This window comes from Bolinopsis microptera, chromosome 11 (assembly GCF_026151205.1).
Source record: "Bolinopsis microptera isolate Bmic1 chromosome 11, MBARI_Bmic_1.0, whole genome shotgun sequence".
NCBI lineage: Eukaryota > Metazoa > Ctenophora > Tentaculata > Lobata > Bolinopsidae > Bolinopsis > Bolinopsis microptera.
In genome coordinates, this window is record NC_087082.1 from 15,186,694 (window position 1) to 15,210,128 (window position 23,435).

Genomic DNA, 23,435 nt, shown 5'->3' on the forward strand with positions numbered 1-23,435 from the left:
TAAAGGAATGGAAGTCTATAAGGATACCATGAAAAAGATCGCTAAAGAATACGTTCACGTGTGAGAACTGTCGAGATGAGCTGACTAGTGACTTTATTGTTATAGACTCTGCAGGCTGTAGTTTTTTTAGCTGTATAAATGATAACACGTCTGTTTGTGTAATAAACTCATATCCATATTAATATCACTGTACTTGATTAATGATTATATCACAAAATCAATTCAATTAATTATTTGTAGTTCAATTAATTGTTTATAATTCAATAAATAGTTCCCACTGTCATGCAACAAATGAGTGAAAAATGAATAAATCTTAATAAAATCGTAGGTGGAAAATTGTCTGTCATCATCAACACCTTGAAGATACGATTAGTACTCAACAATAAAATAAGCCAGGAATAAATGTGTATACAAATGAGGTAGTTCGAGCGGTAAAACGCCAGTCGAGTGCCGGTCGGGGCATCAAAGTGTAGAAACACATCTCCAATTCACAAAAGGGGAGTAATCACCAAGGTGCGGGGGCCGGATGAGGGGGGGGGGTTTGGGGCTGGGCTGATAAAGTCGCTTTCTTTAAGGAATCTCCCAATTAAATGTTCCATCATCAGCAAAGTATCAGATATTAGCAACAAGATAAAATCCATTGTCGGATGTGAGGAGGTTGAGGACTCCTCAAACTACATTAAATACATTCCTTATGTAACGTCCTCAATAGATGTAACAGATTTGTGTACTTCACAGCTCTTAGAAATAGTACACCCTCTCGCTCTGAACAGCATCCCATCTAGCGGCCAACATTTAAACTTTAACAAACAGCAGGACGGAGCCGCCAAGTGAACAGCACAGTTAACTTGTTTGTTATCGTTGCTTTACTCTTCATTGCTCGTGTTTGCACTTCATCGTATCATTTACACAGATTTTACAAGTTGTATTATTCGACAGGTAAAAATGGTTTACTTTTCGGACCTTATTTTTACGTGAACGGGAATTGTTTTGGGCGGGCACAATTATGAGTGTTATAATTTCTTTGAACATTCAATTACGTTTGTAGTATCCTCCAAAATAAAATACTTTAACGGAGTTTTTAAGGAGAACATCACGTGGGCCCTCCAGCGGACATACTTCATGGCATAACGTTGCATCACATTATTTTTGTGTTGAATTTAAACAGAACAATTTAGAACAAAAAGGTATAACATCGAATTTCTTGAACATTCTATATGTATTTTAGACAGCCCCACGAAAAACCTCACCGAACCTCCACGATGTGTGGGGTGGGTGGCTCGAACGGGAGGTGCATGGGTGTTTCTAACCTATGCAAAGGAAGGGACTAGCCATTTTTACAACAAGGAAAGGCTCTAATAGCCTCTACTAACCTTAGAACCGCAGCATAACCGCTTTTCCCACAGGCAAATAACACCTTCCGCAGGAAACTAACACGCTCACAGGCCCCCACATGACGTGTAACCCCAGGATTTGGTTTTGGATCGGACACTGAAAACAACGATAGAGGAGCGGTTTACACGCTCACAGGCTACCATGTCTCGTGTAACCCCAGGATTTGACACGTTCACAGGCTACCATGTCTCGTGTAACCCCAGGATTTAGCACGCTCACAGACTACCACGTCTCGTGTAACCCTAGGACTCACTTAATAGATTCTAACACGCTCACAGGCTTCCACGTCTCGTGTACCCTAGGATTTGGTTTTGGATCGGACACTCAAAACAACGATAGAGGAGCGGTCTACACGCTCACAGGCTACCATGTCTCGTGTAACCCCAGGATTTAGCACGCTCACAGGCTACCACGTCTCGTGTAACCCTAGGACTCACTTAATAGACTCTAACACGCCCACAGGTTTCCACGTCTCGTGTACCCTAGGATTTGGTTTTGGATCGGACACTCAAAACAACGATAGAGGAGCGGTCTACACGCTCACAGACTACCACGATTCGTGTAACCAAAGGATTTAACACGCTCACAGGCTACCAAGTCTCGTCTAACCTTAGGATTTAACAAGCTCACAGGCTTCCACGTCTCGTGTACCCTAGGATTTGGTTTTGGATCGGACACTCAAAACAACGATAGAGGAGCGGTCTACACGCTCACAGGCTACCATGTCTCGTGTAACCCCAGGATTTAGCACGCTCACAGGCTACCACGTCTCGTGTAACCCTAGGACTCACTTAATAGACTCTAACACGCCCACAGGTTTCCACGTCTCGTGTACCCTAGGATTTGGTTTTGGATCGGACACTCAAAACAACGATAGAGGAGCGGACTACACGCTCACAGGCTACCATGTCTCGTGTAACCCCAGGATTTTACACGTTCACAGGCTACCACGTCTCGTGTAACCCTAGGATTTGGTTTTGGATCAGACACTGAAAACAACGATAGAGGAGCGGTCTACACGCTCACAGGCTACCATGTCTCGTGTAACCCCAGGATTGTACACGTTCACAGGCTACCACGCCTCGTGTACCCTAGGATTTGGTTTTGGATCGGACACTCAAAACAACGATAGAGGAGCGGTCTACACGCTCACAGACTACCACGATTCGTGTAACCCAAGGATTTAACACGCTCACAGGCTACCAAGTCTCGTGTAACCTTAGGATTTAACAAGCTCACAGGCTACCACGTCTTGTGTACCCTAGGATTTGGTTTTGGATCGGACACTCAAAACAACGATAGAGGAGCGGACTACACGCTCACAGGCTACCATGTCTCGTGTAACCCCAGGATTTTACACGTTCAAAGTCTACCAAGTCTCGTGTAACCCTAGGATTTGGTTTTGGATCGGACACTCAAAACAACGATAGAGGAGCGGTCTACACGCTCACAGGCTACCATGTCTCGTGTAACCCTAGGATTTAACACGCTCACAGGCTACGACGTCTCGTGTAGCCCTAGGACCCTTACACTTAACAGACTCTAACACGCTCACAGGCTTCCACGTCTCGTGTAACCCTAGGATTTAACACGCTCACAGGATACGACGTCTCGTGTAACCCTAGGACCCTAACACTTAACAAACTCTAACACGCTCACAGGCTTCCACGTCTCGTGTACCCTAGGATTTGGTTTTATATCGGACACAAAAAACAACGATAGAGGAGCGGACTACACGCTCACAGGCTACCATGTCTCGTGTAACCCCAGGAGTTTACACGTTCAAAGGCTACCACGTCTCGTGTACCCTAGGATTTGGTTTTGGATCGGACACTCAAAACAACGATAGAGGAGCGGTCTACACGCTCACAGGCTACCATGTCTCGTGTAACCCTAGGATTTAATACACTCACAGGCTACGACGTCTCGTGTAGCCCTAGGACTCTTACACTTAACAGACTCTAACACGCTCACAGGCTTCCACGTCTCGTGTACCCTAGGATTTGGTTTTTGGATCGGACACTCAAAACAACGACAGAGGAGTGGTCTACAGTGACGTTACAGGAACATTGCATACTCCTACGAGTTGCATGTAGCAGGCCATGACCGTCCCTGGAAGTCCCTGTCTCCTCACCGTAAGGGGTTGCACCAGGGGCGGTGGTAACAGAACTTCAAGACTCTCGGAGTCTGTTGTCGATATCTATGTATAATATTATTATGGTATATAACTTGGGAGTCTCTCTCTCTAGCAGCAGGAGTTGGAGAATGGGGACGCGTTGTGAAAGCCACCGCAAGGAAGGCTTACAGTCGACGCCGACCAATCAAAAGAAGAAGATGTATTTTAGACATGTACACGCATGGAAGTCTTTACATTAAAATGTATTTTATAGTTGAACTGCCCCCCCCCCCCTCCTGGGGCCGCCGTATTGAGCCCAATTGACGCTCAACAATGTTTTGTTAAAATATTACATTCCAACACAGCTGACATTCCTGAACCCTTGATGGTAGAACTAGATAGATAGATCGTAGGTGGTACTTTTCGATAACCTTTTCATTTCATCTATCTACCTATGATATCTCCTTTTTAGTTCTGTACAAAAAACTTTAATCTTGTTTTAACTTTTTATTTAAAATGTGTGTAGTCAGTGTAGCTTACGTTGCAATTATCGAGCTCTCTTATCTTTTGTAAATTGCGATAAGTTCAGTTTGCTGCTACCGTGTAGTTAGCCTTTGCGTGTGTACTTGTACATTCCTATAAAAGTACATTATGGAGGATGATCGTAAGGTGACCCAATCTCTGGACCAAATTCAAGGATTCGAGTATGATGAACAGACAAAATTGAAGGACAGTGTTACTAAGTGGTTCAATACGCTGGGAAAAGAACTGAAAATCGACGACAGAGATATTTGTGGAGATATGGACAGAGAAATATTTATGGCTCCAACTGTCTATAAAAAGCATCTGGCACTTCGGCTTGTGGAAGCAATAGACCTCGTTCAACGGCATGAATGCCAGATGGCTAAAATGGAGGAGATCATATATTTCTTGAAGACGGAAGCGTTAGAAGACAAGGATAAGTTGATCAGGCTGCAGGGCCAGCTGCTTGTGCAGAAGGACAAAGAACTAGAGTTGTTTAAGACGTTGGTTAAGAAGACAGTGCAAACAACGGTGGAGTCAGGGATTAAGAGCTATAGTGCAGCTGTACAACAGAACAGTGCAAGTGGTACGGTCTGCAACAGTAACATCCTGAAGAAGGTGATGAAGAGTGTGGCTGCAGAGGAGGACAGGAGCAAGAACCTGATTGTGTTTGAACAGCTTCCAGCGCTAGTAACCGCAGTTCTGGAGGAGATGGGGGAGAAACCTCACTTCGAAGCGACTAGAGTCGGCAGGAAGAGGCCAGGTAGTACGACTATCCGACCAGTAAAGATCACTGTCCCAAGCTCTACAGCGGTTCAACAGATTCTGACGAAAACAGGAAGACTGAGGCTAGTTGAGACCCACAAAAATGTATGGATCTGTCCAGATAGATCTAGCGAAGATCGAGCAACGAGGAAACATCTGGTTACCGACCTGAAGAAGAAGAGGGTTGAACAAACTCACCTCGACCACTATATCCGGTACGGGAAAGTCTGTAGCCGTGACAAGAAACCACCGTGAAGCAATTCATGTCTCTCGGACACTGATCAGTATTTGAATGAGTATTGCGTATCTTAATAGTTTTCGGACGTTATCTGTATTTGAGAGACAATTTTATAATTTATATACGAGCTATTTCTTGATTGTTTCACACTTCATATTTCATAATTTGTTTCACACTTCATATTTCATAATTTTATTACTAGGTGGAGGTGACGTTATTGAGACTTTGGGCGGCCATAAACCTCGTGTTTTAAAAGTTGTCCTCTGTACTTGTTTCACTGACCCACGCTTTATAGCATTTATACATTTCGGCCCATTTTATATGTTTGTTCGATTTGCTGTACATTTGTATATTTGCTATTTTGTAAAAGTTTCAAATCAAATCATTGGATGCTCTAAGATTTCTGCCTAGTATTGTGCTCTATTCGGCCTCGTTTGCTGCATCTCCACTGAAGGACAGTTTATAACTTTTGGACGGTTTTGCTAAGAATAACGATGAGAAAGTCAAGAACAAGGAAACATTTCAAACAATCATTGAGCTACTAATTGAGCTAATCGAGGAGAAAGATAAGGAACTAACTATAACTGTAAAATCTATTTTTCCCAGCCAAAATCGTGGACAGACTACTCTTTAAAACGGTTGAATAATTGGAATGTAAGAGCACAAAAATGCAGATCGATTAAGTTTACTTCGACAAGACGTTCTGATCACGTCAACCAAGTTTTGCTGAAGCATAATAAATCTATATCTTTTAATAACTCATCTGTATCAGTGTTTGCATGATTGTTTCCTGCCTGTTATGCGTGTATGCACGTTTTATTTTCCGATTGAACACAGTATTGTATTTATATATAATGTTTGACTGTTGCCGTTTGGCAACTTGAACTTTGTTATATTTATTAACGTTTGAGAATTCGTGTTTATTAAGGGTTGTTGCATATATAAAAGGCCCCGTCAATTATAGTGACAGTACACAACGAACACTTGCCGGAGCTGCTAGACACTATGCACAATCAGCATTTCAGATAACAGGTGCTGAACAGAGACCCTAGTCAAATACCACCAATGGAAAGATCTCAACCTTCAGCATCATTGCTGACTAGCTCACCAAGAGATGAACCTATGGCACAACCAGCCAGCACCCAAGCACTTGCACCAGTTGCACCTGCAACTAGTATACAAACACGATATGGTAGAACAGTAAAACCTGTGAATAGACTAATAGACAATTTATAATGTATGTATGACAAATTATATATATATTTAGACATTTTTTAAATTATGACATCACAGATGATAACATTCATATTTTGATGCGTTATTTATTGGGGATGTTTTATATTTGCTTTAATTTATTACTGATGAGGAATGATTTTTAACAATTTAGCAATTGTAACGTGTTTCACAGATTTATAAAATTTTAGTACTTGAGATGTAACAGAGTTAAATTTTAACATTTTTATGCAAATCTGATTTATAAACTTTTTACTAATTTTTTCTTATTTGTTCGCGGGGGAGTGATATCAGGGGCCTTTTATATATTATATTTTAGTATTATACATTTACCTTATAATTAACCATCACTCCCATCTAGGAAGTAAGTTATGTATTTGTGTATGTAATTGTGATCGTATCAGCGCCTTTCATTCTATTAACTCCCTGCCCTTTGAAGTTTTGACTTGGCGAGTTATAGAGTACTTGTTTGTCATCTGTATCGCCAAATACCTGTTGTTTAACATAATTCAGTTGTGGGGTGTCTGTGTTCCATCAATTAATGATTCCAACCCATTTAGAGCCGCTACGATAGGAGTCTTTGCTGTACAGGTTTCTGCAATCAGGATTCCTCCAGCGTCTCTTGCTCCATACGCTGTGAGAAGGTTTATCATAAGCATACATATTCAATGAGTTATTAATTTCATATTTAGCTTCGGATTGTTGACTAAACAATGTTGAGCTATTCGTTTTTAAAATACCTTCTGGATTCAGTGTTATGGTACAATAGGGACTTTCTCTCTGCTTTTTTAATCAGCAACACGTTCAGGTTAAAATGTCGAGAGTTGTTTCCAAAAACCTCTTTAACTTCCCGCTAACGGGAGAAATGAAAGAAGAAGTGAAAGATATGGAGGCTCAAATGGAACAAATGATGGAAGCCTCCCCTGAAGCTAAGCAAGTCATGGATAGGATGAAAGAACTCGAGACTAAAGACGACCAAGAATCTAATACGGAGTGGCTTGCTCTTTTAAGATCATCAATGATGTCTATGGTAAAAGATCTGGATAACATGCCAGTTCTAAATTACGGAGGTGAACAAACAACGACCACTTTTTTGAAAGTTCCAACTTCTCACGACGGAGAATTTGATGTCCCAGTCGAGGTCTACACTCCAAAAGAGCTTGAAAATGATACAAAGAAGGCTGCTTACATATATGCCCACGGGGGAGGTGCAATAGCTTTCTCGGCTGCTGATAATAGGAAAGGAGTGCAATGCATTGCTGTCGATATGAACGTTGTGGCATTCAATGTTGATTACCGCCTTGCTCCTGAAACAAAATGCCCCAACAACATCAAGGATTTTTATGAGGTTATCAAGTATGTTAGTAAGAATGCTGAAAACTTGGGAATCGATCCCACTAAGATTTTTATCGCTGGGGAAAGTGGCGGAGGGTACATATGTCTTGGTGCCATGGTACTGTTAGCTCAGAATGGAAAGGGTCATCTGGTAAAATTGGCTATTCCTTGTGTTCCCATGGTTGACGACTACTGCTTTTCTGACCCTCTAGCAATGACTGTAGAGGAAAGGGAGGTTCATTTGTCAATGCGGAAGATTTGGAAGCATCTTATTGCTTCAGATTTTGAGCAGCAAAAGACTGATCCCCACCTCTTCCCTGGCAAGGCAAGCGAGGAGCTTCTAGAGAAATTCCCGCCAACCATCATCTTGGAAGCAGAATTTGATCATTATATCACAGAGGCAACAAGGCTTGCTAGTAGACTGCGACGAGCAGGAAGATTGCTGGAATTTGTTGTTTTTCCGGGGGCCAATCATATGTCATCCTACATGCCTGGTACTCAAGGAAATACAGTATTTGTGGACACCATGAAGACAATTGTTAAGGAATATGTTCACTAGAGTCTAGTTAGAACTGTTTGGTAGACTTGAGCATTTGTAACTATGCAGGCTGTATCCTTTAGAAATTTGTAGCTTTGTAAATTGTAAACATGTTATAATATTGCATCAGTATTATTTGATTATATTATATAAGTATATAATATGTATAAACGTTGCATCACATTATTTTTGCGTTGAATTTAAACAAATCAATTTAGAACAAAAAGGTATAACATCGAGTTTCTTGACAATTCTAGATGTATTTTAGTCATGTACACGCATGGAGGTCTTTACATTAAAATTTATTTCATAGTTGAACTGCCCCCCCCCCCCTCCTGGGGCCGCCGTATTGAGCGCAATTGACGCAGGACGCTCAACAATGTGTTGTTAAAATATTAAGATATTACATTCCAACACAGCTGACATTCCTGAACCCTTGATGGTAGAACTAGATAGATAGATCGTAGGTGGTAGGTACTTTTCAATAACCTTTTCGTTTCATCTATCTACCTATGATATCTCCTTTTTAGTTCTGTACAAAAAACTTTAATCTTGTTTAAACTTTTTATTGGATGCTCTAAGATTTCTGTATTGTGCTCTATTCGGCCTCGTTTTCTGCATCTCCACTGAAGGACGGTTTATATCTTTTGGACGGTTTTGCTAAGAATAACACGTTCAGGTTAAAATGTCAAGAGTCGTTTCCAAAAACCTCTTCAACTTCCCCGTTACGGGAGAAATGAATGAAGAAGTGAAAGATATGGATGCTCAAATGCAGCAAATGATGGAAGCCTCTCCTGAAGCTAAGAAAGTTATGAATAGGATAAAAGAACTCGAAATTAAAGACGACATGGAATCCACGATGGAATTTCTTAGTCTGGTAAGAGCATCTTCGGAGCACTTTATTGGTGCAATAACTCAAGATCCAGCTCTTAATTACGGAGGAGAACAAACAACAACCACTTTTTTGAAAGTTCCAACTTCTCATGACGGGGAATTTGATGTCCCAGTCGAGCTTTACACTCCAAAAGAGCTTGAAAATGATACAAAGAAGGCTGCCTTCATATATGCCCACGGGGGAGGTGCAATAGCTTTCTCGGCTGCTGATAATAGGAAAGGATTGCAATGCATTGCTGTCGATATGAACGTTGTGGCATTCAATGTTGATTACCGCCTTGCTCCTGAAACAAAATGCCCCAACAACATCAAAGATTTTTATGAGGTTATCAAGTATGTAAGTAAGAATGCTGAGAGCTTTGGAGTAGATCCTTCTAAGATTTTTATCGCTGGGGAAAGTGGTGGAGGTTACATCTGTCTTGGTGCCATGGTACTGTTAGCTCAGAATGGAGAGGGTCATCTGGTAAAATTAGCTATTCCTTGTGTTCCCATGGTTGATGACTACTGCTTTTCTGACCCTCTAGCAATGACTGTAGAGGAAAGGAAGGCTCATTTGTCAATGCGGAAAATTTGGAAGGATCTTATTGCTTCAGATTTTGAGCAGCAAAAAAATGATCCCCACCTCTTCCCTGGCAAGGCAAGCGAGAAGCTTCTAGAGAAATTCCCGCCAACCATCATCTTGGAAGCAGAATTTGATCAGTTTATTACGGAGGCAACAAGGCTTGCTAGTAGATTGCGACGAGCGGGAAGATTGCTGGAATTTGTTGTTTTTCCGGGGGCCAATCATATGTCATCCTACATGCCTGGTACTCAAGGAAATACAGAATTTGTGGACACCATGAAGACAATTGTTAAGGAATATGTTCACTAGAGTCTAGTTAGAACTGTTTGCTAGACTAGCATTTGTAACTATGCAGGCTGTATCCTTTAGAATTTTGTAGCTTTGTAAATTGTAAACATGTTATAATATTGCATCAGTATTATTTGATTATATTATATAATAGATATATAAATATATGAGTATTATACCCAACATTGACCGGCGAACTGATAGCTACTTCAGAAGCAATGAAACTACGATCTTCTAGATAAAATGAGTCATAGTACTTTCAGCCGAAGCCATCATAAGTGACATAAATCTAAAAAATAGTAAGGTATAATAGATATATAATCATATCTTGCTTCTTTAAGATGTTCATTGTTCATATTATTAACGAGCATGAAAATCATATTCGTCTTTGGACAAGGGGTGGTGTCCTATAATTTCCACACTTTCTTCAACAGTTCTGTCTGGTGCCTCAGGAGCTTAATCGGGTGTTAAAGGTGTTTTCAGTTAGCCCGATGTATTTCTACTTCGTGTCTCCCACTCCAGCACTCCTACTGTTCTTTGGTAGATCACTACAGCTTTAAAGCATGTTAATTTAAGAAATGATCCCTGATGGAGATAAAATACGGCTCCGGTCCTAATGTCCCATCCTCAGCAAAGTTTCATATAACTCGCAACTCCTGTCATTGTGAAAACTTGACTTCAGCAAGACTTTACGTGATGCGTTCGGTAATCGATTTCGAAGTCAAGTTTCTGTCCTAACTTTTACTTGATAGTACACAATAAAATCCCTGTTCCAACTGAACGGAAGGTTACCTGATCACGTGACGTGTACGTGATGAAGTAATCAGTGTCTACCTAGGATCTGCCAATAAGCAGATAGCTACATCACGTGTGCAGCATACTAGCCACGTGTGCAGCATACTAGCCACGTGTGCAGCATACTAGCCACGTGTGCAGCATACTAGCCACATGTGCAGCATACCAGCCACGTGTGCAGCATACTAACCACGTGTGCAGCATACTAGCCACGTGTGCAGCATACCAGCCACGTGTGCAGGATACTAGCCATGTGTGCAGCATACTAGCCACGTGTGCAGCATACTAGCAAGTAGGAACTACATTTATCCTGCTAATTCTCTGCGCAGTGCTCTGATGAAACTGAACGTTTATTTTAATTTGGAACTTCATATGCTCAGAGTCTAGCTGCGAAACCCGAACTTGTTACGCGATACTAACGTTGTTCGTGCAGGTTCCTGGTGAGAGCAAACAACAGGTGCCGTGTGCTCGTGTACAAATAGAAAAACTTTGAAGTTGAAATCGAAACCTAATACCGCTGGTGTTTACTTTCTAACTCAATAATTTGATTACATACCGTGGGTTGTGTTATTGGTTAGTAGAATGTAGAGGATTGTGATTCGTTTGCTTAATTTCAATTTCACTCTTGAGTGCAATGACCGTTGTGTTATTGGTTAGTTGACTTGTTTCGACCCTTACGACAACCTTAATCAGACAGTATGTTTAACTAATGACTAACGATTTTTTCAAAATAATATAAGGGGTCGTTCACATATTACGTAATCAGCCGAGGGGAGGGGGTTTCCAAATGATCAATGATGACGCTAGTGTAATTTTGACAAAATAGCTATGTATGATTACGTAATATGTGAACGACCCCTTAAGAAAAGTTTAACCTGAAGATTGGGTGTTTAGACCCCTAAACTTGTCGTACTAAGTAGTACATAATCTTATTACAAAGAATTCACCGAAAGATCTGTACGTGTCTTGACGAATTACCGAGTGTAAACAAAATTAGTATTATATATTATATTATATATCAAATAGAAAATATTTTCATGTTTTAAACGCTCGAAAATGTACGTTTAGTTTAGTGTCGTGTTTGTGCCTAATTAGTCGCAACAACAGGTATTAGGTTACTATATAGTAAGCAAGTTCCTAGTTAGCGGTTATATAATATATTCATTCTCTTCATTAAACAGCCAGCCTCGATAGTGTGTATGTAGCCATTTACATTTTGATGCTGTTTTATGTGCTCTGTTTATCTGTGGTGTGTAGTGTATCTTTACGCCTGTTATACAAGTACAGTATACGTTATAGTATACCTGTATACAAGTATATAAAACTAGTATTTTATACTTATACACCATGTATAAATACATTGTACATGTATAAATATTGTATAAATGCATTGTACATGGTGTTTGTTATACGATGTTCCCCTCTAAAAACATACTGAAGCTCTTATCATTATCAAGCACCGTTGTAATTTCAGAATTTTGCATAAGAATGCATTATTATCGGATCACGTGACAAAGTTTTTGATGAAATCGTGCTAGGATTCCCACACCATATAATGACAACACTATATAATGACAAGCACTTTATAATGACTTGTCACTATATAGTCCTGTCATTACAAAGTGCGTTTTGCACACTATATAAAGGCGTTACTAATAACGATTGTCGTGGGAACTGTCCATATTAAATATTGATGGGAAATTAACAATTAGAAAAGCAGATTAGCGGGCCTAAGAATGTTTGCCTGAAACTTCAGTCTTCACTCGTTTGTTGCACCTCAGCTAGAAGACAGTAAAGAAGTGTTTGTACGTTTACACAGCACAGTATTATAAGCATAGTTTCAGCGCGCTATTTATTTCATATATAATAGCCTCAGATATATTGTTTCTATCTGCTTGCTTTCAATTAACAATACATTCAGGTTAAAATGTCGAGAGTTGTTTCAAAAAACCTCTTTAACTTCCCCCTAACGGGAGAAATGGCTGAGGAAGTTAAAGCTATGGATGCTCAAATGGAACAAATGATGGAAGCCTCCCCTGAGGCTAAGCAAGTCATGGATAGGATGAAAGAACTCGAGTTTAAAGACGACATGGAGTCCTCGATGGAGTTTCTTACTCTGATAAGACAAACTTCCGAGCAATTTATTTGTGCAATTACTCAAAATCCAGCTCTTAATTACGGAGGAGAACAAACGACGACCACTTATTTGAAAGTTCCAACTTCTCATGACGGGGAATTTGATGTCCCAGTCGAGGTTTACACTCCTAAAGAGCTTGACAATGATACAAAGAAGGCTGCTTACATATATGCCCACGGGGGAGGTGTAATAGCTTTCTCGGCTGCTGATATGAGGAAAGGAGTGCAATGCATTGCTGTTGAGATGAATGTTGTGGCATTCAATGCTGACTACCGCCTTGCTCCTGAAACAAAATGCCCCAACAACATCAAAGATTTTTATGAGGTTATCAAGTATGTAAGTAAGAATGCTGAGAGCTTTGGAGTAGATCCTTCTAAGATTTTTATCGCTGGGGAAAGTGGTGGAGGTTACATCTGTCTTGGTGCCATGGTACTGTTAGCTCAGAATGGAGAGGGTCATCTGGTAAAATTAGCTATACCTGGTGTTCCTATGGTTGATGACTACTGCTTTTCTGACCCTCTAGCAATGACTGTAGAGGAAAGGAAGGCTCATTTGTTTATGCAAAAAGTCTGGAAGGACCTTATTGCTTCAGATTTTGAGCAGCAAAAGACCGATCCCCACCTCTTCCCTGGAAAAGCAAGTGAAGACCTTCTGGAGAAATTTCCGCCAACCATCATTTTGGAAGGAGAGTTTGATCAGTTTATTACAGAGGCAACAAGGCTTGCTAATAGACTGCGACGAGCAGGAAGATTGCTGGAATTTGTTGTTTTTCCGGGGGCCAATCATATGTCATCCTACATGCCTGGTACTCAAGGAAATACAGTATTAGTGGACACCATGAAGACAATTGTTAAGGAATATGTTCACTAGTGTCTAGTTAGAACTGTTTACCAAGCTTTCGAATTTTCTAATATGCAGGCTGTATCCTTTAAAATTTTGTAGCTTTATAGATGAAAATGCATGTTCTGTTTGCATTTTATGTTATTGTATCCATATGATTCGTATATACATATATAGTATATAATACGTATATTGTATATTGTATATTGTACACATTCTCTCCCCTTTTTGTTCGCAATTTTAAGCTTAATTCGGAAAGTCATTTCAATTTAGACATATAACAACATATTAATAGATAATATTTACGTTAATCCATTAAACATCATTGCAATTATATCTAAATACGACTCAGCATAGTTATTTAATAAAACTATACCCGAAACTCAAAATAGAGCATCAAAAATATGCTAAAAAGTAACATCTTCTTTATGAGTATACTTTTCAATAAGGACTCGGTGTTGCGGAAATAACTTAACCAATTTATCAGTTCTCCCCATCTCAAAATCGCACAACTCCCACCCTGGGTGCACAACCTCAGTTATCAGCGAATATTTGTCTTCCTCCAACAACCTGCTCGTTTTCCAAGCACCGGGCGGACACAACACCTGGGGATGCTGTCCCTGGTCCACACCCGGACCCAGCACGTGTTCCGTCACTGTTCCGTCAGGGCGGATAAAAGTGTGAACCTGTGCACCGCCTCCGCACCACACGTGCATTATCTCGGACATGTTCTTGCAAAACTTAGCGTTAGGAGCTTGAGGAGTGAGCAGGAAGAGTATGGTGGTTCCAGCACTTCTGATGTTGGAGTCAGTGTGGTTACGGTCTGTGGTGACTGTGGTTTTACTGCGCGCTGTTTCGTTGAAAAACCCTCCTTCAGGGTGGGGTATGAGTTTTAACAAATCCACTAACTGTTCTGCTGTCAGGGCGTCCATTATCTGAGATAGCTAACGTAAACCAAGTAAAAAAGTAAAAACAGAACAATATACAACACACTCTACTCTGCAACTCCAGAGATTGCTTGCTAGATATTATTATAGACGATCCTGTCGAAGAATGATTTGACCATATATGGGTGTAATAACTAATGTGCTACTAAATACCAATTACTAATAATTCTATACACGTAAGAAAAGCGTGATTTCGGCTCTGGAATTCTTAAAAGCAATCCCGGGCACAGAAATATATTGCAAAATTTGAAATAGCATCAGACACAACTTTATGTACGTTCTTCATTGAAGTAGTCAGTAAAACAAGGACATTATACTATGTGTGGGGACTACGGACCCCATCATAACCCATTTCAAATTTGCCGCCTGGTTACATAGCACTGAAATACAATATAATTCAATATACAAATTCAAAGCAATGTAATCATAGTACACACCAGCCCAGACGCTCAACATTTTCTAATACAGATTCCAAAAAGGCACACAAAATAACAAAAGGTAATACTAATAATATAGAAATGTATACATACAAGAACTGGCGTTCAAATAATGCCAGTACATGCTAGAGCATGTTAAACAGAGAACAAAATACTAAAGTGAAAGTGATGCTGCCCCATCAACTACAGTGCACGATACATGGAAGGAAGTGTAAACAGAATAAAATAAACAGAGAACTTAGGTAGCAACCCTGAACTACAAATAGGTAGGGAAATGAACAGCTAGGTAAACAAATTAATAACGTGTTCGTAGATGTCTACACCAAACTTACACCATAAATCGAGTTTAGAGTGGTAAAATTTTAGAAACTTTTTGCGCAAGGCAGCAAGATTAAATCCTTGGCATATTAGTTTCATCACTAAATCAGCAATATTGTCATAAAACCCTTTAACAGTGGTATTAATTTTAGCAAATCTAACAAGCTGAGAATTAAATACACTATAGGAAAGAGGGAAAGGTTTTTAGGAATGTTGCCTTCTAGGAAAGGGTAAGAAATAACGTTAAAATCATAGTCTTTGCGTTTATCATAAAGTGATACTCTAAAATGCTAATGTTAAGAGACCGTAATATTACTCCATTATAGTCCATACACCGTAAGCAATATAAAGCCGAGAGGCCAGAGGGGCTGACCAAATTATGATATGATTAGCAATCTGGACTCTGGAGGCTATGTAATGGGGCCTTTAATCGAAGCATAAAAATAAAGGAATATTTGGTGATATCAAAAATAAAATTTTTGCAGGGATTATTAGGAAGTAAATTGAAATAAAAATAAATATTTCCGATAAATGAGATATAACAATAACTTTTAATTACTGTAGTTAAGTGATATTAAATGGAGACAATCAAACGTCAATGATTGCGCTTTTAAGCAAATTTTATAGGAATTGTTCCTCTTCTTGGTCAGCCAGAGTTAAAAGACGAGGCTGCCTCAGTGTTTGAAAAAATATGTAAAAAGGTGTAGGAGCGACATCAGTCCTTAGCGGTCGCTGAAGATACGTTATGAATCACGAAAGATTTTACAAAAAAGAGCTAGCGAGTGAAGTGTAAAACGACATTGGAATTCAAATAGTAGACTTGCTATTTGGTATGAAAGAGCATGAGCGCTCTATGATCACTCCTCAGAAAGAAGAATGATACAAAAATCTCCTATAACAGCTGATTACAGATTGGAATGCTGAGTAATCATAGAATGCTGAGTTTGGATAAAACAATTAAACAATAAAGCTCTCTCCCAAGTTGGTACAGACTGTTGCGGCACCTTAACAAGTATAATGGCAATATAATATGACTGCATAAAATGCAAATGTGTAAACTTTAGTCTAGGAATTTCCCGGGAAATCTATGCTCTAAATTCCCCGATTCAAACTATTGATGGTAAAATATTGATGATTTACACGTTTATGTTTAATAAAACATGGTTATTATTCTTTTTATCGCTAAAACTGATCTTCGGTACACAAAGTTGCAGACAAAAAAGAAACAGTAATTATGGAGGGATGGTTTTAGCATAATAGCAAATATGAGACGAATGACGAAGAAGACCTCTAGTACACATTACACAATGATCGCAACAATGAAATTAAATTGCAAGTCATCTCAGAACAACTCTGCAAACTCACAGGGCCAGGATCTTAATGCCATTATCTTGTGAAAACATCCTACTTGGTTACCTAAATTCCAAACTTCTAATCTAAATTCCTAAATTCCAACATTCAGTGTGAACATGTTCAATGTTCATCTGTACAGTGTACTTAGGTAATTTGATCAACGCATACTTTAATCTGGTTCGATTAAATCTTCGAGATCTGGGTCTTAATAACTTTATTAATTCATTTGTCTGTTTTATTAGAGGACCCATTTGAAGCCTCCGTTTAGTCGGTAAATCTAGCGAACTGTATTGTGTGCGGGGAGACTGTGGGAAATTAGAAATGTATTAGTATCCTGAAATAGTCACCTGATCTTACAATATTAAATTTTAACTGATTCATTTTATGAAATAAATTGAGAGAACAGCTGTTGAGCAAAATAATGAGATACATTATTATTTGCATCAATACAGGGTTAATAACTTATTTGTCACCTGATACTCGATACAAAGACAAAATATCTGCTATGATAACCTACCCCTGCGTACAAATGTAAATTACCGAAACTGTTTGGCCGTTTGAGCATCAGTATGGGCTTGCAGCGGAAATCTAGGTCACCAAATTGTAGAGCCATAATGACTGTAAACAAAAATAGGTCTTTAAAGTATAGAAACGGACTAAGAATTGTATTGTACTAGAAAATACCCCCAGGTTGACATGTTGGTGTACGATGACGAAAGAGTTGATTTTCTGGTGGTTAACGAAATGACTGAGTCCAGCTTTGTTAAGATTTGTGTTGCAAGTGGTGCTCTTAGATATACAACGTGAGTTGTGGCTCTTTTTTATTTTAAATTTTGATTTTAGAGAGTTTTCATCTGACTAAGGACCTGTGATAAGAATGAAAAAATCCTTTTTAAATCGCGTATATTTTTTGTCATGATAAAAATAGATGATTTTACACCATGTTTCAGTATCCGAGATTACCCTGTGTCCCTGAACAAAATCTGCGTTTACAAACTCCTAAAAAGACATGAAACTGAGAACGGTGCAACACTGATTTTAAAAGAAACACCAGGAGATCAAACAGATGCAGTCGACAACAGTTTTAGTGACTGGAACAAGAAAATGCAAACGGAAGAATGCCACAAGTACACTGGAGGCAAATATTGCACTGTCAAGCTGTGAGTAGCAGAAGTTAAGATGCGTGTATCTACATGTTGATGTGGCACTCTACATGTTATGTATATTGGTCAACATGAAACCTTAGGCAGAGATGCAGTCTTCAGATGTTCTAATTTACGAATAGTGCGACTTAATATTAGGTTGTCATCAGTTAATTTTAGTTCGGTCATTTCAGTGTATCTCCGTGCTATTAGTTATTAATTTGAATTTATCAGTCTGACAGCGGTACATTTTAGTAATTTCAGTGTCTTTGTATTTTTGTCACATTGTAACAATTCAACTAATCATCTCAATTAATCTACGTAATATTCAACTTAGCTGTGAATTGTAATACTTGTTATGTAGTTTTCTAAAGAAACGTATGACGTGATTCTCTTTCAGTGATGAGACGAGATATCGCGGACAAGTGCTCAACACAGATCTTATAGCAGAAAACCACAAAGTATTTCTTGTTGATACCGGTGAAGTGGTTACTATTACTACGGCTGGTGCTTGTGAACTACCTCCCATTTACTACGATATACCTGCACAGGTAATTTGATATGACTATTAGATATGTCTCGTGTATACTTTTTGACATACATATTTGACTTGTATATCTTCGATTCGGCTTTAAACCTGTTTGGCTGGCAAACGCGAATGATGTGTGGAATAAATGTAACACGCGTTGTTCTGTAGATTGATTCATGTGCGCATCACGTGGTATCGCGCGCGCGCACATTGATCAGGACGCCGCGCCTAATCTATGTACGCCGCGCATGGCAGTAGCAAGTATATTTCATGCATGCATCGTTTGGATGCAGTCTTGAGTTTGTAGTTGTCTCACGTCAGCACTTCAGCAGCAATGCATATTATGTTAATATATTATTGGAGGAATATGCACCTGCTCTCAACTCCCCTCACATGACGCATGATTCGTCTTATTATATTACAAATTTACGTTCACTAATATGTTTACCTTGATGAGTGTGTACTATGTATCATAATAGATTTTTCACTCCCAGGTCGTCCAATGTCGTGTAAAAGGGGAGTGGCCAGGCAATCTCATCGAGGGGTCCACTATCAGAGGATACATATTCAACGATAACAACGATTTGATATTCAACCAGGATATATGATGTGATCTTTGAAGATTTGAATCTTATCGATTCTCTGTATTATTGATTATATTTGAGCTTTAAAAATTCGTGAACGTGCTCACATCACACATATTATTTAAACTTTCTCACTCAAATGATATACACAGGGGGGCTGAAACCAGGTTTTCGATCAAACGTAGCCATTTCTCGCCAAAAGCAGTGTGATGATATATTTTTGATGTGTCATCAAAAATGTGCCAATCCTAGTCCTACTAATAGCGGAAAGGGAGTAATGGGCAACAAAGTTGCCAACTGTCTCATATCTCCACCTATTCTTGCTACCTGACCATCCAAAACTGCCACAATTATTGTCATAGGATTCCCCAAGAGGTTGATTTAGTCGACCTTTGCTTGAACTGCATCGTTTACCAGTGGAGCTGTCCCCTAGTGAAGCTGGTCATTTCCAGCAGGAAGATCATTCATTTCCAGCAGGAAGATCATTCATTTCATGCTCATCATTTAGTGCATAAGTATGTTATGTTGCTTTTTTATGTTACGCTATTTGCATGTATAATATGACTTTGATGAATTGGAAACACGAATTTCCTACGTGGAAAATAAAATTGCAGGACAAAATGTTGCTTCCGGACATTGGTTGTAATAAAATTCACAGTTACACTATTATTTTGTGTATCCTAATTAAAACTAGAGTGACTGCAATTTTGACACTGTATTATTTGCCCATGGAAGTTAAGAGGGTATGCTATTACTTATTAGATATTCTCAAGGAACGAAATCGAATTCTCCGCCACAAAATATGAGTTTATTAAATAAAGATTTGATGCTAATTCGGATGTTGTGTTAATACTATTGATCAGTGCAAGTGGCTTGGCTGTTATCCCACATTTCCGATGTTGACCCCTGTATTTTATTGTTATATTACTAATAATATCGATCCGTTCTCGTTCAAAAGTGGTTTGCTCAAAACATTAGTTCAATTTTTATTCTCACAAAATAACCACACTTGTGTTTGGATACAACGATAATTAATATGGCATAATTCACAATAATCAATATACTTGACAGTGTACTTGGTATCATCGTAAATAAAACCTTAAACTGATAAATATTTTCATCCATAAGATAAAACTGAAATAAACTTAAATTTGACTGTCCTATTTATGAAAGAAGGTTTCAGCTGGTGTGATATCAAATTTTATTTAAATGATAAGAATCACTCTGTTATGTCAATACGTGCAATAGTGAGCCAGGGACCGTTCATATGAAACGTCAGCAGCAAGGCCTAGGACTGGTTGAAAATGGGAAAAACTTATTGCAACAAAGCTTAAGAGGGCTCTTGAACCGGTAAAATATTGCTGACGTAAGATATTAACGGTCCCTTTTTAGCGAACCGCTGAATTCAGATTATCCTCAGCATAAAATTCAGCGGGTGATCAACGGTAATTGTGCTACAGCTTTAAACAATTTAAGCACTTAGACATTACTCTCAGCAGTACAAAGTGAAAAAGTTAATAATACGCTTTTCGTGCATAAATAGTAAGTAAATCCTTTCCTCGGCTGGAATGTTGGAGTGGAACTCTCTGGAATAGCAAACTTGAGGCCCATACAAAATTGTACAAATTCTATTTGGCATTTAAATCAAAAATCATTGCCAAATCAAGACTGTTCAGGGTGTATCAAGTATGAACTTTTAATGAGAGACCGTTCACATATTATTACGAAACCATCTTTCCGCTTCCTCTTTCTTATCACTTTTACATGTATAGAAATAACTAAGTTATGCAGAAACTATTCTGCAGAAACCCTCTCCCTCTCATTGATTACGTAATACGTGAACGACCCCTGAACTTAAATGGAGCAAATTACATTCTCAGGTGCGCATGACATTTAAAACTTCAAACCAGCGCGCATCCATCTAGCATTAAAATGTAAAAACTGAAATTAACAAATAAGTACATAAGAACTGTTTTTAAATCTCGTGATATTTCGGTCCCGCATGAACAATGATATCAGAGAAAGGCTCTGATTGGGTAACATTGATTGTCTCGCCTTTCTTCAGCAGCAATATACTGTAAAACTTGCTGGCGGCTTGTTTTCGGTTATTGTCCTCTGCAAAACTGAAGAAATTGACTTGTCCCTTGGCATCCAGATCACGACGCAACATATTGAGAACAGCGTGTGTTCTCTTATTCCATCTCCTGTTGTCGAAATCTTCGAACGTTTCTCCCTCTTTCTCCTCGACGTCTGACAGATCGTCGCTTGTCTTCTGTTTTTTGGGTGGCTGCTCGTCGTCAGATGAACTGTCGTCGTTGCCGAAGTTAAAGTCGAAGAGATCGTCACCGCCCGCGTCGTCGTCTGAGGACGATGCGTGGTGGGATCTAGTGGGTGATTCTGGTGCTTTTGCTTTGGTGGGGGATGATTCTTTAACGGGTGATTTGGACTGTTTGACTTCTGTAACCTCCTCTGGGTCATCATCGTGTACGGATACAATGTCGTCTTCTTCATCTTCTTCGTTGGGGAAGTTGAGAGTGAGGTTGTGGGTGAGGAGTTTGTTGAGTTGCATACCCAGACCAGGTCTGCCAGGTGTGGAGAAGAGCTTGTCAACTCCGGCAGTTGCTTTCCAGTGCATAGACTTCCGGGAGGGTGGGGCGAAAGATGGTGCTTGCACGATGTCGTTGGTGCTATCTAACTCTCGTCTGATAAAATCTGAACTCAGCTGTTTCTCCTGATCAATAACAAGCTTTCTCTTCTTCCTGGTTCTGGTGTAATCGCTGGTGTCCATGATTGGCTCCAACAAGAACTCATCGTCAGCCACAGCCATGGGCTCGTGAACCTCCTTTCCCCCCAGATGTCTGGTAATGTAGTGCCCAGTAGGAGTTTCACCCTTGGGTGTCATTCCCATATGTTGGGGGGTCATGCTGCCAGGATATCTGGACTGGTGGGGGGAGGCAGGTGTCATGCCCATGTGACGTGGTGTCATCATACTGTGGTGAGGAGTTAGACCAGAAGAGTACTGTTTAGGTTCTTCTGCAGTCTCCAGCTGCGAGTAGTCGCCGGAGTTGAAGTTTAGGGAGGGGTCCAGAAATTCGCCGCCAAGATCCGACATTTCAGGCATGTTGAGCATGTCACCTCCAGCTCTGATAGGTGTGTCCTGCAATAAAGAATTATATTTAGACTACCTTCAGATTTGAGATTTCATTCACAAAGTAAACTCAAATGACGGAAATAGAGAACTATGAACAACTAAATGAACAAATCTAATTTGGCGAAACTGTTGATAAAATCCCTTACCCTGATAGTAGTTTCGTCTCCGACAGTAGAGTCCTGAAGTGTGCTCTTCTCTGCTCTATCAGTTACCACACTCTCCTCTCGCATCTGGTCCAGCTGAGCTTCTTTTCTTGCCAGCTCAGGATCCTCTAAACCCATGCTGAACTCCATGTTTCCCAAATTACCAGGTTCTTCGAAATCACCCAGAGTAAAAACTCTGTTCTGTGAAAGGTCCTCACGCATGGTTATGTCCTCGAGTCTGCCTTGATTGTGTCCAAACTGTGCTGTCATATCCAAACCTCTGAAATAAAATGTTACCATGAGCAATTTGACACACCCTAGACTTTTAAAAGTACACTGTAAACAGTCAAGACAGTACATGTTACATTTATCTTCAGCGCGGTGTACTGAAGTTGATTAGCCCGAATCCCCCCAAAACTCAAACTCGCGCGCACACGAAACGCGCATACAAAATGCTGACATTAAAAACTTAATACATTTGGAGCAAGAATTTGAATGCCTAAATTTGGTGCTTTAATCTGTCGTACACTCACAGCGCGATACATTTTTCGCATGTAAACATTGTCGTCCAAGAATCACAACTTACCCAAAGTCCATGAGTGTGGAGTCGAAATCGTGAAAAACTTCCGGAAGGGTGACAGCATGCATTGGGGCCTCTCTATTCTCCTCTGGCATGTCAACAATACCCGGCCTGAATGCCATCTTAATTTTGACGAACGCTTCAGAACAATCGGTCAGCAGATATTTGGCTTTTCTGGAGTAGATCCTGACAACTCCCAGTAACAGGTGACCTGAAATGATCGATTTTTAGCGATGTTGAAAAAAACCCACGTTCATTTTAGATATTCTGTATTCGAGATCAATGAGCCGAACTGGCCAACTAAGTTATACACGGAGAATTGAGATATCTCGCAAGATAGGACTACATATTGCAAACAAAAGTTTTACAAACCAGTGGTTCTGAGTGCAAGTTTCTGTTTTGGAGAGATAATCTCTCCTATACTCTCTGCAATATTCGTCTCATAAACATGAGCTTTGGTTAGCTTCTTGTCCCAATGCGCTGCGAGCCATACACGCGTCAATGCGCTTTTCTTCGCGAGGAAGACATTTGCGTAAAACATCGTCCGATCCCAATCTTACTGTATCCGTGTCAAACTGTTACCATACACCTTT

General features: G+C 39.7%; 2 protein-coding genes across 2 annotated transcripts in view; one reads left to right on the forward strand and one right to left on the reverse strand.

Annotated features, from left to right (window-relative positions):
- Nucleotides 1-18,992, forward strand: part of LOC134823667 (uncharacterized) — a 30,527-nt gene extending 11,535 nt beyond the window's left edge. The window contains exons 11-14 of the mRNA XM_063835201.1: nucleotides 17,404-17,516; nucleotides 17,664-17,873; nucleotides 18,256-18,406; nucleotides 18,879-18,992. Coding sequence (XP_063691271.1) covers nucleotides 17,404-17,516; nucleotides 17,664-17,873; nucleotides 18,256-18,406; nucleotides 18,879-18,992 — 588 coding nt within the window. The remainder of the gene's footprint in view (nucleotides 1-17,403; nucleotides 17,517-17,663; nucleotides 17,874-18,255; nucleotides 18,407-18,878) is intronic.
- Nucleotides 18,993-20,143: 1,151 nt separating this feature from the next.
- Nucleotides 20,144-23,435, reverse strand: LOC134823055 (double-strand-break repair protein rad21 homolog A-like). Its single transcript, XM_063834404.1, has 4 exons — nucleotides 23,215-23,435; nucleotides 22,849-23,053; nucleotides 22,266-22,542; nucleotides 20,144-22,125 (listed from the first exon to the last, which is right to left on the reverse strand). Exons 1-4 carry the CDS (start codon nucleotides 23,381-23,383, stop codon nucleotides 20,944-20,946), a joined length of 1,833 nt encoding a protein of 610 aa, XP_063690474.1. The 5' UTR covers nucleotides 23,384-23,435; the 3' UTR covers nucleotides 20,144-20,943.

Bases quoted from the DNA above. Each gene is read 5' to 3' on its own strand.
- LOC134823055 (XM_063834404.1), bottom strand. From the start codon at position 23,383: ATGTTTTACGCAAATGTCTTCCTCGCGAAGAAAAGCGCATTGACGCGT. The intron at 23,054-23,214 runs GTTTGTAAAACT...CGATCATTTCAG, and splicing joins ACTTGCACTCAGAACCACTG to GTCACCTGTTACTGGGAGTT. The intron at 22,543-22,848 runs GTAAGTTGTGAT...ATTTTATTTCAG, and splicing joins TCCACACTCATGGACTTTGG to AGGTTTGGATATGACAGCAC.